General features: G+C 54.6%; 1 protein-coding gene across 3 annotated transcripts; it reads left to right on the forward strand.

Moving 5' to 3' along the window:
- The first annotated feature begins 319 nt into the window (after nt 1-319).
- On the forward strand, nt 320-6,658 carry P2RY2 (purinergic receptor P2Y2). Of its 3 annotated transcripts, none has more exons than XM_042835778.1 (2): nt 320-369; nt 5,099-6,658. In XM_042835778.1, the coding sequence occupies exon 2, from the start codon at nt 5,103-5,105 to the stop codon at nt 6,177-6,179; it is 1,077 nt and encodes a 358-aa protein (XP_042691712.1). In that variant the 5' UTR covers nt 320-369; nt 5,099-5,102; the 3' UTR covers nt 6,180-6,658. The 3 variants fall into 3 exon arrangements, with proteins under 3 accessions (XP_042691712.1, XP_042691709.1, XP_042691711.1); XM_042835775.1 differs by having other exon boundaries at nt 362-417; XM_042835777.1 differs by lacking the exon at nt 320-369 and adding an exon at nt 1,302-1,493.
- Nucleotides 6,659-13,144: the final 6,486 nt, after the last annotated feature.

Below are 13,144 nucleotides of genomic sequence, written 5' to 3' on the forward strand. Positions count from 1 at the left end.
CGCCGAGGGATTCCAACTCCCGTGCTATTCATGGTTCCGTCACTGGGGGAAGGAATCTCAGCCTTGACCCTATCCACGGTCTCATCGTTGGAGGGGAAAGCGGCGGTCGGGGGAGGAGGGGGGGAAGGGGGAAGGTCCACCTCCGACCCCAAATCCCCTTCCAACCCCTCACGGGGGCGGTCTGGAGCTGCTCCCGTCGCCGGTCCCGACCTCGCCATCCCTATTCCCGGGGCGGGGAACCGGGCCCCGTTCCCGATCCCACCCTAAACCCCGAGGGGAGGGCGGTGCAGCCCCAGATCCGCCCCGTCCGTCCCCACGCTGCCGCCGGGAGCCGCGCTGCAGCCGCAGGCGGTGGGAGCGCAACGCGGGGTATGAGCGGAGAGCTGCGGGGGGAGCGGAACGGATCGGCTCGGCCCGGTGAGCGGGGACAGCCGGCACCGATCCGGGGGAGGGGGACGTTCCTATTAAGCAAAGGAACTAAAAAATGCCTCCAAACCCCCCGAAACGGATCCAAAGACCGCAGCGGGAGGGCTACGCGGGCGCGGTGCGGACGGCTCGGGGTTCCGCTGCTGCTTTCTGCCCCATTGCTCACCGCGTTAAGCCGCTGGAAACTCTTTTACCCTCCGTCCCTCCGCTCTCCGGGGGGGTGACGGGGCTCTCTACGGCATTTCCCCGTCCGCAGCTCTCGGGGTGCCTTCTTCCCATTCACCGCGGCTTTTCCTCCTCCACGCTGCGTCCCGCCGCCCCCTCCGCCGTCTCTTTGGGGGTCTTTTCCTTCTCTTTGCTCCCTTCTCACCTTTCTTTTTGGAAGCCTGTTAATTCTTTTCGGCACTTCCGAAAGCACCTCCGTGCCGCGGCGTTGGGAGCGGGGCGGTGGAGGTGGGAGAGGGGAAGAGAGGGGGCTTTGGGGGCGAAGCATCTCAGCGCTGTTTCTCCTTCGGTTTTCTTATCGCCTCTTCTTGCAAAACGCGTTTGGCGAGCCGCTGCCTTCCCATGCGAGCAGCGGCGGGGCTGCTGCCCTGAGAGACGGAGCGATGGCACTGCAGCCGGGCGCCTTCCTCAGTTCCTCATTTACGCCCCTGTGAATGGAGCTGTGCCCTGTGGCCCTCAGCCGGCGGGGTGCGGAGTGAGGAGAGAAGCCAGCATTCAACCCTTCTTCACCCTGAGCATCCCCCGTTTGGGAGGGATGAGCTGCAGACCCCTTTTGCTGCCGCGTAGGTCGGTGTGCTCCCCGTGCTGGGGTTCAGCCCATGCTTTGGGTTGAGCCCAACAGCTGTGTCATCTCCCAACCTGAAGTCACGTCAGTAGAATCATACAACACCCTGAGATAGAAGGGACCCGTTGGGATCATTGAGCTGGACTCCATGGGTGATCCCTTCCAAGGGAAGCGCTTGGAGTGGCGACCAAAGGATTAAATATGGGCCAGGTGCTGTTTGCCTCCACCCAAATTGCTGGGAGCAGGGCCAGCCCAACGAAGGCAGCTTGAATTATGCGTAAGCGCGTGTTCTGTTGGGTTTAATGACTTGTTGCTCATTTGGCTGTGGTTAATTGGGGCTGTAATGCGCTGTGGATGAGGGTGGGAGGTGTTGGGACCGCAAGAAGCAGAGGCTCAAGAGGGATAGATTCAGATCTGTGTGGATTCAGGGGATTTATTGGGGGGATTCCCTGCAAGCTTTTTGCAGGAGGTTGGGAAGGGATGGGACAGGCAAAATGGAAGGGGGAATGGTTTTAAAGTGAGACAGGGGAGGTTTAGGTTGGATGTGAGGAGGAAGTTTTGGAGGCAGAGGGTGGTGAGGCACTGGCACAGGTTGCCCAAGGAGGCTGTGGATGCCCCATCCCTGCAGGCATTCAAGGCCAGGCTGGATGTGGCTCTGGGCAGCCTGGGCTGCTGCTTGGCGACCTGCACACAGCAGGGCTTGGAGCTGGATGAGCGCTGTGCTCCTTTGCAACCCAGGCCATGCTGTCATTCTATGAAACGCTGAGCCTGGCAGCACCCTGTGCACAGGAGGAGGAGGAGAAGGAGGAAGCTTAGCCTCTATGGAGCCATCCTGGAGGGAAACGGAGCTGCTTGGAAAGGACAGATGAAAAGCACGCCGGTTTGTGAGGCTCTTGTTTCAGCTGCTCCCCTCTCCTGGCCATGCAGGCTCAGTACCATCTGCTGTTTCCTTTGGGTTACGGAGGATTTTGACTGCCCTCAGATGATGCTGGGTTGTTCTCTTCCCAACATCTTGAGCAGCTCCTGATCCGGCGCAGGGATTTTGATGAGTCGATGGAACGCGTGCAATTAGGGCAGGGAAAACACCCACGCTGTCCTTGTGGCCTTTGCAAAGGAGCCATCAGGAAATATGCAGTAAATGGAGGGTGGTTTTGTCCTCCGGCACAAATGGTGCTTGTGCCAGAGGAGGCACCAGCAGATGCAAGGGGCTCTGCCAAGGAGTGGATCCCCATTAATTACCAGGGACGGCCCATTCAACCCCACCACGGCCACAGCTGACTTGCTTTGGTGACTTGGGTATGAAATTTGATGGGAGAGCAATGGGAAGGCTGAGAAAGGGGCCTGGAATTGGGATTTGGTGAGTTGAGGAGTGGGTTGCAGGGGGCCCTGGGCTCTCTGCTCCAATGCCTGGTGTGGTGGTCAGCAACCCTGCCCACAGCATGGGGCTTGGACTTGGGGATCCCTCCCAACCCGAGCCATTCAGTGATTCATGTCCAACCCAGCACTCCTGTGTGTCCCTTGGGTGCCCCTGACCTTGGCATGTGCCCTCTTTTGGTGACAGCCCCCTCCAGTCGATGGGACTCACTGTTCCCTGCTGAGGTGGATCCTGTTACAGGAGCATTTTGGGATGTGGGCATCACATGGCTGTGCCCTCGGGTGTCTGTATGCCCATGCAGATGGGATCACAGTGACAACGTGCCACTGGGTTCCCATGCATGGGTGGATCCAGACCAGCTCTGGATGCCCAAACCTCAGCTCCATCCATGGATGAAGCCATGCCTACAAAGAGAGCCAGCTGTGTCTCCAGTTTCATTGAGACTGGGCAATGCTCTCACACATAAGGCCTGATTTTTGGGAGGTCTCGTGTGGTGCCAGGGGTTGGACTCCATCATCCTTATGGTCCCTTCCAACTTGGAATATTCTGTGGTTCTAAGACCCCTGCATGGAGGAAGCCAGGCAGGGTGATGCCCTGAGGGTGCTGTGCATGAGGACACCTGGAAAGCTGTGCAAGGTCAACTGCAAGAAAGAAATCCTCCTGCCACGATCTCAGGAAGGGCCAGGAGAGCTGGTGCAGCAGCTGCTCCTCCTCCCCAGAGCGTTGGTGTGGGTTTGCTTTTGGTTGTCACTGAAGGGTTTTTCCTTCTCGGTTCCTTCAGTTATTTCCATTGCTTTCTCCCTCCCATTGTCCCCCCCCTGGGTTGGATGTGTGTCCCCTGCCACCCACTCACTGCGGATGCAAAGGGGCTTTGGCACAAGGCTGGAGAGCAGCCACAACCCTGACGGACACAGTGGGTTCTGTTCAAGGAATTCTGGGCAAAATTGAGGAGAAAAAAAAAAATGAGAAGAGAGAAAAAAAAGAAGGAAGCAAAGTGAGAGCGTGACTGCAGGGACAAGGCTGCCTTGTGAGCAGGGTTCTGTCTCTGGTTGCCAACCCCAGGGCTCTGTTTGCTCGTTTTCCCGAGGCAGGAGATGTGCAGATTGGCACATCCGCCTTCACACAGGGCACAGCCCCCTCCTCAGCTCACAGACGCTCACCAATGCGTTGTTGAGATTTCTAGTTGGGGCTGTGGGACCCTGCAGGGAGGTGGGAATAGGGCTGGGAGCTGGAAGATGGGGTCTTCACAATAAGGGCTGTGAGGTGGTGGTGCCCTGCAGGCCCTCGAGGTCAGGCTGCGAGCACTGATGGAGCTGTGGGTGTCCCCGTGCACTGCTGGCAGTGGGACCCAATGGCCTTTAGGGGTGCTTCCAACTGCAGTGATTCTACAATTCTGTGGTTCTCTGATCCCTCATGCTCAGATAAAGGACGCCGTCATCCCAGCTCTTTTCACCCAAATTCTGCTCTCTGAGCTCCTGCTGTGGTTGCATCCCCCATAACCCCTTCTCCCTCTAATGGTGCAGCAGCACAGGGCTCAGCCCATTGCTTCACCGGAGCTCAGCCCGGTTTGTTTGATGGGAAATGAGGCAAATCCATTTTAATTTGATTCCTGGCTGACGAGCTGGCTGGGCGATCGTGTGTCGGTCGGGTCGTGGGCACAAAGGGCCCCTTGTTCCTCCTGGCACAGACAGTGCCAGACCCTGTGTGTCTGCAGACACTCTTTCTAGTCCATTTATTTCCTATCAGCTGCTCGTTCCCGTGTGTAGCCACTGTGGGTGGTTGAGCACAGAAAGGAGGATCTTTGCTGTTCTGTAGCACAGGAGACAATTTCTGCTTGGCCCTGGTGAGAATGGCAGCTTGGGGCAGCTGGGATTTGTTCAAGACAAGTCACAGACCCATAAAATGGCTTGGACTGGGGAGAACCTTAAAGATCATCTGATTCCTACCCCTTCCATTGATAATCATAGAATGACAGAATGGCTTGGGTTGCAAAGGAGCTCAATGCTCATCCAGCTCCAAGCCCTGCTGTGTGCAGGTCGCCAAGCAGCAGCCCAGGCTGCCCAGAGCCACATCCAGCCTGGCTTTGAATGCCTGCAGGGATGGGGCATCCACAGCCTCCTTGGGCAACCTTGGTTACCCCTCTGTGCCCCAGATACAAAATGAGGATAAATAAGACTCCTTTTATGTGCTCAACCCTAAGTCCTCCACACTCAGGGCTGCTGCTCACATCAGCACCCAGCTGTGAGGTCCCATGGGGATGCACTGTGCTGGCATGAGTGCGTGCCACCTCTCAATCACTGTCACCTGCACTGAGCTGGCAGTGCTGGTCAGGCTGTGAGCCACACCTGTGGGCTACGTCTGTCCATAGCTGTTGGGTGGACGTTGGGTGGTTGATGGCAACATCATCAGGAGTGTAAATACAGCAGCTGCAGCACTGGATTTTCCTTATCTAAGTCAACTCTACCAGGGGTTTCTCACCTTCTTACAGCCTCTTTCCTTCCCCGTAGGGTGATGGCGAACCTATCAACTCCTCCAGCCTGGACCAGAGTCATCAACAGCTCCTTTGTTGCAGGCAATGCTGACAACAACACCTACAGGTGTGTGTTTGATGAGGACTTCAAGTACGTCCTGCTGCCCGTCTCCTACGGCATCGTGTGTGTGGTGGGGCTCTTCCTCAACCTGCTGGCCCTTTATGGCTTCATCTTTAGGATCAAGACCTGGAATGCCTCCACCACGTACATGTTCAACCTGGCCGTGTCCGACACGCTCTACGTGGTCTCCCTGCCCCTCCTGGTGTATTACTACGCCATGGGGGACAACTGGCCCTTCGGAGTGGGTTTGTGCAAGATAGTCCGCTTTTTGTTTTACACCAACCTCTACTGCAGCATCCTCTTCCTCCTCTGCATCAGCATCCATCGCTTCCTGGGCATCTGCTACCCGCTGAAGTCCCTGCAGTGGGGACACGTCCGCTACGCCCGTAGGGTGTCTGTCATCATCTGGGTGGTGACCGTGGTTTGCCAGTTGCCCGTTCTCTTCTTTGTCACCACCAGCACCAGACGTGGCACCATCACCTGCCACGACACATCCAGCAAAGACCTCTTTGGCCAGTTTGTCATTTACAGCTCGGTGATGATGGTGCTTCTCTTCTGCATCCCCTTCCTCATCATCATCGTCTGCTACTGCCTCATGGCCCGCAGGCTGTTGCAGCCCACACGGGGCATGTCCCGGCTCTCCCGATCCAAAAAGAAGTCGGTCAAGATGATAATCATTGTCCTCGTGGTCTTCAGCGTTTGCTTTCTTCCTTTCCACGTCACCCGTTCCTTGTACTACTCCTTCCGGAGCTGGGATTTGAGCTGTCAGACCCTCAATGCTATAAATTTAGCCTATAAGGTGACCCGGCCCCTGGCCAGCACCAACAGCTGCTTGGATCCCGTACTGTATTTCTTAGCAGGACAAAGATTTATGAAGCTCACAGGCAACAAAATACCGTGGAAGCCTCAAAATGAGATGGCAATGGGGTCTGTGCCCAACGGTCCCCTGGGAACCAGCAATGACACGGACACGACGTCCAAGGAAGTGAAATCCTAGCTCTTCCCCACTCTGTGGCAGTGGAAGGGTTCATCCCACGTGTGATGGGAGGTGAGGATGCTTCAGGGCCAGAGGCCTATGGTGTTTGCAGTGCTTGGCTCCCATGAGTATTGCTGTCTGTGGCATGCATTTTCAGGGAGGTGACACCACGGTGACAGGGACAGGCACCGTCCCTCTGCCTCTTTCCCTGCCTGTCCATCAACATGTGGCCCCTCCCCAGCGGTCAGCCTGGCTGACCTTCCAGCGTGGTTGCAAAATCTGCTAAAATTCACACCCTGGATGCCTCAGACTGTTTTCTAAAGAAGAAAACGCTGCGTGCAAAAAAAGCCCCGTAGAGAAATCGGTCTGCTTTCCTCCAGGTTCCCTGGCACATAAGGAGCGTGCGTTTATCAGAAGTCTTTCCATGCCTTGGCATGGGAAAAAAGAGTTTTGATTCACGGGGAGTGTCAGCTGTGGTTGTGATAAACAGGTTGATAAAAGGTCGAGTGCAAACACTGCCTGCGGCGGGGACGGGGCGCCCGCTGCTTCGCATCCCTGGGGAAATAATCTTGGAATCATGAAGGTTTGGAAGAGCCCTCCAAGATCCCCAGTTCCAACCCCAGCCCACCCCACCACGGCCCTCAGTGCCCCGTGTGCCCCTTTGCTGAGCACCTCCAGGGATGGAGACCTGCCACCTCCCTGGTGCAGCTTGAGGCCGTCGCCTCTCATCCTATCGCTGTTACCTGGGAGAAGAGATTGACCCCCACCTCGTCACCACCTCCATTCAGAGCTAATGCTCTCCCAGCTCCAGCCCCTTTCTGAAGGATTCCCATCAAAAGGGGTGCTGGTGGGGGCACTCCCCATCCCACTGGGATGTACTGATGCTATCAAGCTGGTCCCCGATTTCTCCAGTGAGGTCAACATCGCAGAGAACCACTGGTGTTTCCCAACAGCAACATTCATGTCTGAAAAGCTTGTAGGAACCAGTAGCTCTCTCTGTGCTGCTGCCTTTAACAGTTGCCTCCAGCTCTGTGAAAGTGAGGGTGAGCTCTTTGTGCCTTGTTTTTCATCATCTTACAGGCATCTCATGGTGCCAGCAAAGTGGTGAAGAGCATTGCCCATTCCATCGGTTCAGTATTGATGCATCCTATCACTATTCCCCATCGTTGCTCAGAGATGTGGTGGATGCTCCATCCCTGGAGACTTTCAAGGCGAGGCTGGATCAGGCCCTGGGCAACCTGATCTATCTGTCCATGTCTCTGTTCATTGCAGGGAAGTTGGACTGGATGGCCTTTAGAGGTCCTTCCCAACTCTAAGGGTTCTATGATTCTATGATTGTGCCACTTGGAGACACTTGACATATCCCATAGTGACAGGGAAATACAGGGAAATATGGCAGTGCTGACTCTGCTTTTGGGAGCCATGCCTACAAACACGGTGCTGAGCTTAACCCCAGCCCTGTGTGGATGTGGGCTTGCATCCCCTCCAGTTCAAAGTCAGCTGGAGGAAAGAGCCACCAAACCCTCCACCAGAAGGTCTGCGTGGCCCTTCTCTCCCATTGCTGGGTTAAGAACTGCAGAGCCCAGCCACTCAGTTTCCTGGCCCAGCCCTGCCACGAGGATGCTGATTCCTCACCCCAAAAAATGAAAATTGCTCCTTCTGCAGAACTGGTTGAGTCCTATTTCATAAAAACGGCCCGGGCTCTATTTTAGGGTTAGACAAACACTTTTGGTCCCAATTTAGACTGATTCCTCAGACCTCTTAGTTTCTCCCATCCCTCCTGCCTATGAAGTGGCTTGGTGGGGGTAAGGACACGGAGATAAAGAAATAACTCGGACATTCCTGTGGTCTCAGCTGGGTGGAATTGTGGTCCCATGGAGGGCTCTCGTCCTGACCCACAATATCACAGCCACAGAAGACAAAGGAGAGGACTGTCTCCACGCTGAGCACCATCAGCAAAGAAAAACAGCATTTGTAGGGTGAGTCATCTCATCCAGGAGAGGATTGTTAGGGGGGTTGGGTTAAGATGGGCATTGCACCTTTTTCCCCCCCTGGAGCTTCATGGGAAAGGTTACAGTCACTGAGGGGAGACAAATAATAATCACAGAATCACAGAATGGGTTGAAAAGGACCTCAAGGATCGTCTTGTTTCAACCCCCTGCTGTGTGCAGGGTCACCGACCACCAGACCAGGCTGCTCAGAGCCACATCCAAGTGAATGTGAGTGAATCCAAGTGAAGTGCTGGGCTGCTATGAACCTTTCTCCGGGCCAGATCTCAGCTGCTCACCCACCATTGCCCCGAAGCAGTGTGAGCACCGAGCCACGTGCTCTGAGTAACTCAATAAACCATGCTGCCAGCTCTCTCCTTTGCCCCATTGGCACTCCCCCCCCTCACCACCCACCACTGCTATTCGGGTCCCAGAGGTTCTCCTCGATGCGGCTCAGGTGGAGAGCTGATGGAGAGGGCCCAACTGGAACTGTACATGCAGGTTTTGTGTTCGTTTGTCAAAGCACTAACTTATGCACACACACAAAGAAGTGGGTTTCGTGATAATAGCTGTACATTTTTATTTTTGTAACATGCAGGCGTTTCTTAGAGTGAATAAATGTGTTTCTACTGTGAGCGCTCTTCTGCCATCTCCTCCAGTGCGAGAAGGGGAGGGTACTGGGGTAGAGGCTGAATGTTGTAGATATGTTCTGTAGATACGTTTCGTAGACATGTTTTGAGCTCCAGATGCACTCAGATCCAGGAGGGTGAGATCCAGGCCGTGTGCTGTGCAATGGATACCTCCAGCAGTGAAGCTGTTGAGTCCATGGAGGAGCGCACGACTTTGGGTTGTATCACATCCATCCCCCCAGCCCTGGCAGGCAGCTTCTCCAAGGCTGTTGAAGACCAGAAGTTCTCAGGTTCGTTTCTCCTAAACCACGTTCTTTCCCCTTTGCCCAGCTGCTCGTGGGGCCGCCAACAGCTCGTGGTGGAGTGAAACCTCTTCTTCTCAGAAACTTCCCCTTTTCCTCCGCAGAAACCGAGGGAGGGGGTTCCCAGTGCCTAACCGCAACCCTTGTGAGAAAAGTGCCTTTTGTTTCTCCACTGCAGTTCATCCTCTGCTCTCTACCCAGCCCGGCGTTCGCTGTGTATCCGTGCTCAGGATGCATCCATCCCATGGATGAATTTATTGCAGGCCGCAATCAGATCGTATTGAAATCTGCCTGGCGTTAACCCCGGCAGCTCAAATCCCTTCGCTCTCATCCTCGTTCCAATTTCTTCAGCCCTGAGATTAATTCTGCTCCTTTTCACGGTGCCTGGTCTTCAGGCAATATCACAGTGACATTTGAAGCAATGGGATGCCATGGAAAAACGCTCAGCTTTCGGTTTTCTTTCCTTTACAAAACTTCCCAGCCCTTGCAGTTGCTGAAGCAGCTAAACTCGAAAGCGTACACCCAGAGGAAGAGCTGCAAGAAGTGCATCAATTACCCAGTGCAGAATCTATGCTCTAACATCCTGCTTGATTTCCAGCCCAGGTTTGAGACTCTCACCCCAAGGCAAAAGCCACGAGGATGGAGCACGTGCCCAGCTTTCACTTGTGGGCTCTCCTGCATCACACCCAAGCCTTTCGTGCCCTGACTCCTCTGCAGCCAATGCCAGCACTGACTCGTGTGAGTCACTCAAAACCCAGGAACGAAAGTTAAGCAAGAACAACGCGCGCAGACGGGGAGCACGGAGGTTGTGGAGTTATTTCAGAGCAACAAAGAGAAACCAGAAAACCCACTTTTTCTAAGTGCCTCTTGGCGCTGGGAGCAGGAAGAGAAAGTTGAGAGTGCTGCTGGTCTCCTGCCAAGCCAACCCATCTGCCCCACGGCGGGGGTGGAGGCACGAGCTCCTCGTCTTTCTGCACACCATCCCAGCATCCGGGCTCTTCCTTCCCTCCGTGTCCCTTCCAGTTGGCAGAGTCAGCCATTATCATTACTGTCAGCCACTCGGTGCATCCGTCCATTTCTCGAGGAGTGAGCCCTGGCTTCATTTGCCCTCTGGTTTTCCTCTTTGAGGCTGAATTTTTCTAAGGATCACAGCTGTCTGTCTCCCCTCACCCCGAGTCATTTCTGGTCCCATTAGCCGTGTTGTTGAACTCCAGCCCCGAGCTGGAAGGGGTGCATCATGGAATTATAGAATTGCTCAGCTTGGAAAAGACCTTCAGGATCATCAAGTCACAGCCATGATAGCTGAGCCCAACCCCAGCCCCACACAGCATCCCCGAGCCCCAGCCCTATGGCTCAGAGCAGTGTCCCAGCACTCCCTGAGCAACGACCAACGATGCCATAACCAGTGATGAGTGGGGAAAGGTGGTAGGTGGTGTCCCAAAGTTCAGCTGAAATATCTTTTTTTTCCCCCTTTTCTGGGATCCAACAGTCTTTGGCTTCTCCAGATGGGGTGAATGGGGCAGCCCCAAAGGAGGGTCCCTCAGAATTTGCTCTTCCTTCAAAATGGAGTGAGATGTTAGAGGGTTTTCGTGCTGAAGTATCCCGCAGCTTTCAGAGCTGAAGGAAACAGTTTAAAGAATGGAGATGGATGTAAGTACATAAATAACAAAACTAATAGAAAAGAAAATGGAAGAAAAAGAGAGCATGTGAAAAGAAGGAAGTTTGGGGCTCCAAAACACAGCTCCACAGCTCCACAGCTCGAAGCCTCTACTATGTGGTAACCTGAAGGAAAGGAAAATAATGTCATTAGGTTCCACGCTCCCATCTGAACAACTGTTTAAAAAGGAAATTAAATGGAAAAAATTCCTCCCCCCTCAATCTGTCCTCTTTTCCCTCTTCATCTCTTGCTCTATGCCATCCAGTCTGGGGCTGTTGGAATTCCAATTAATCCAAAAAGGAAGATTTTTCCATTGAAAGGGAGAGGCTGAGCTCTGCAGTCAGAGGACAGCCTGCTTGCAGCCCTGAAAACAGAGCAATAAAACCCTTTTATTACGCTTTCCAGGTTGGGACGTGCAGGGTGGGAGCCCATTCAGCCCCTGCAGCTGTAATGCACATGTGCCACTCCTCTCTTTCTGCGTCATTTGGGTTTAATCACTGGCATCTCCAAGCTCTTCCACCAGACCTCAGCTGGAAATGCCATTTTCCCCCATATTCAGGGATCTAATTTTATGGTTTGAGGGTATCTCAGTGTTCCCATTGGGTTTTGGTGGGGCTTGGAAGTAGGGCAGTGGGATGCTACCTTTTCTCAGGGGGTTCTTTACAATGAGTGTTGACTGCAGAGGAGTGGGATCCAGCTGGGGGGTTCCTCCTCGTTATCCCCTGATTTTTTAATACTGAATCCATTTTCAGCAGAGTCCTCAGCTGACACCAATAGGATGTGGCAGTGGGGAGCTGGGGGTCCCCAAGAAGCTGCCTTGAGGTCACCATCCACCCCGTGCCCATTGTCTGCCATGATGTCATCCACCACCTGGGTGGCCATCACTGCTGTGACCTCATCCTTGAGGTCCTCAACCTTGAGGTCCTCGGCTGCCTTGGTGCCCCCAGCTGCCTTGTGCTCATCCTCTTCCCTCTGGTCATCATCTGCCTTGATGTCACCCATCATCCATCATACAGGTGCCATCTCCTACTGCGAGGTCGTCACCTGCTGTGTGTCGTCACCTGCCTTGATGTCACCGCCTGCCTTCCATCCAGCCAGTCCCCCATTCTCCAGCTCCATCCCTGCCCACTGCATGGAGGCTCGATGGTCCTTCAATTTCCTTTTTCTCATCACAGTAGGAGCAGGCAGGCTGAGATTTAACAATAACGGAGGCCACGGGTTGGGAGGCATCCCTATCACCACACTGCCAGCAGTGTCAGCTGGAGCTTCCCCAGACCCACCCAACACCAGATGCAAACTGAGTCCTGAATGCTGCAGCAGCCAAAAATCCATAGGAAATTGCCAAGGAAAATCTGAAAGCCCCATGGCAGCACCCCCTGCTGCCTCCCCATCTGCTCTTCATTAGATAAACGAGTCGTGGTCTCCCACCCGGGTGGCCCTGGCTCAGGGACCCCCCTGCAGCAACTGGAGTGATGAGTTGGGGTTGGGATCAAGGCTGCTGCTTCCAGAATCTGGGGCTCATCTCCAGTTGGACCCGTAGGGATGGTGCCCCCGGCCAGCTCTGCCCACATCCCACAGCCCCAGCTCCAGCTTGTGATTAATACCTCACTGGTCTGAACCTCATTCAGACTTTCTGGGATAATTTCCTAGAAATTCATCGTTCCTCTGCCAGCAACGCTTCCCAGATGTTGCAACCCCAGCTCCGTGTTTGTCTGGCCCTGCAGCACAAAGAGCAGCACGTTGCTACAACCCCTTCCAATACAGAAACTGGAACCATTGGGTTCGGGTCTGGTGGGTTCTGTGTTGGACTCAGTGATCCCTGTGGATCCCTTCCACTTCCAGATATTCTGTCATTCTATAAATCGTCGTAACATTAATTTGCAGTGGCTGCTCTTCTTCCTGATGCCCGTAGGTGGAGAAAGAGAGCTTCACGCCTTTGGGTTCCCTTTACAGCAGCTCAGGAGGGTGCGTGATGCTCTGGGCTCTGTCCCATCGGCTGCCTGGTTTGGGTGATGCAACCCCTGTTCAGACAAAGATGTTGGCCTGCATAAAAGCTCCGCACCCCCAGGGCAAGGGTGGCTCCTCCAGGAGACCAGGTATCCTTGAGAGAGACTTGAGATGCTGCGTGATCCGTGACCCGAGGATATGCAGTGAGCACAGGATGAGCAAACTCTGTGCAGGTCCGTGAGAGCCCATTTTCTGCCCTGGGGGTAGCACATCCCGTGGGGTTGAAGCCTTTCTACCTCGATATAGGTGGCCTCCACCAATCCAATGGCAGGCATCCCCAAACGGAGCTGTTCCAGGGAGCCCATCTCCAAGCCGTGAGGAGGATGGAGCCCCATCGAATGCTGCTCTCTGGGTGATGGGATGGCCTGGCCACCACTGCTCAGGAATAGCTCCACGCAGTCCC

The sequence above is a fragment of the Centrocercus urophasianus genome, unplaced genomic scaffold (assembly GCF_019232065.1).
Source record: "Centrocercus urophasianus isolate 14NV4802_14NV808 unplaced genomic scaffold, USGS_Curo_1.0 seq_545, whole genome shotgun sequence".
Lineage (NCBI taxonomy): Eukaryota > Metazoa > Chordata > Aves > Galliformes > Phasianidae > Centrocercus > Centrocercus urophasianus.

What these genes read in the sequence shown, in the direction of transcription:
- P2RY2 (XM_042835778.1), top strand. Translation starts at nt 5,103, where the DNA reads ATGGCGAACCTATCAACTCCTCCAGCCTGGACCAGAGTCATCAACAGC.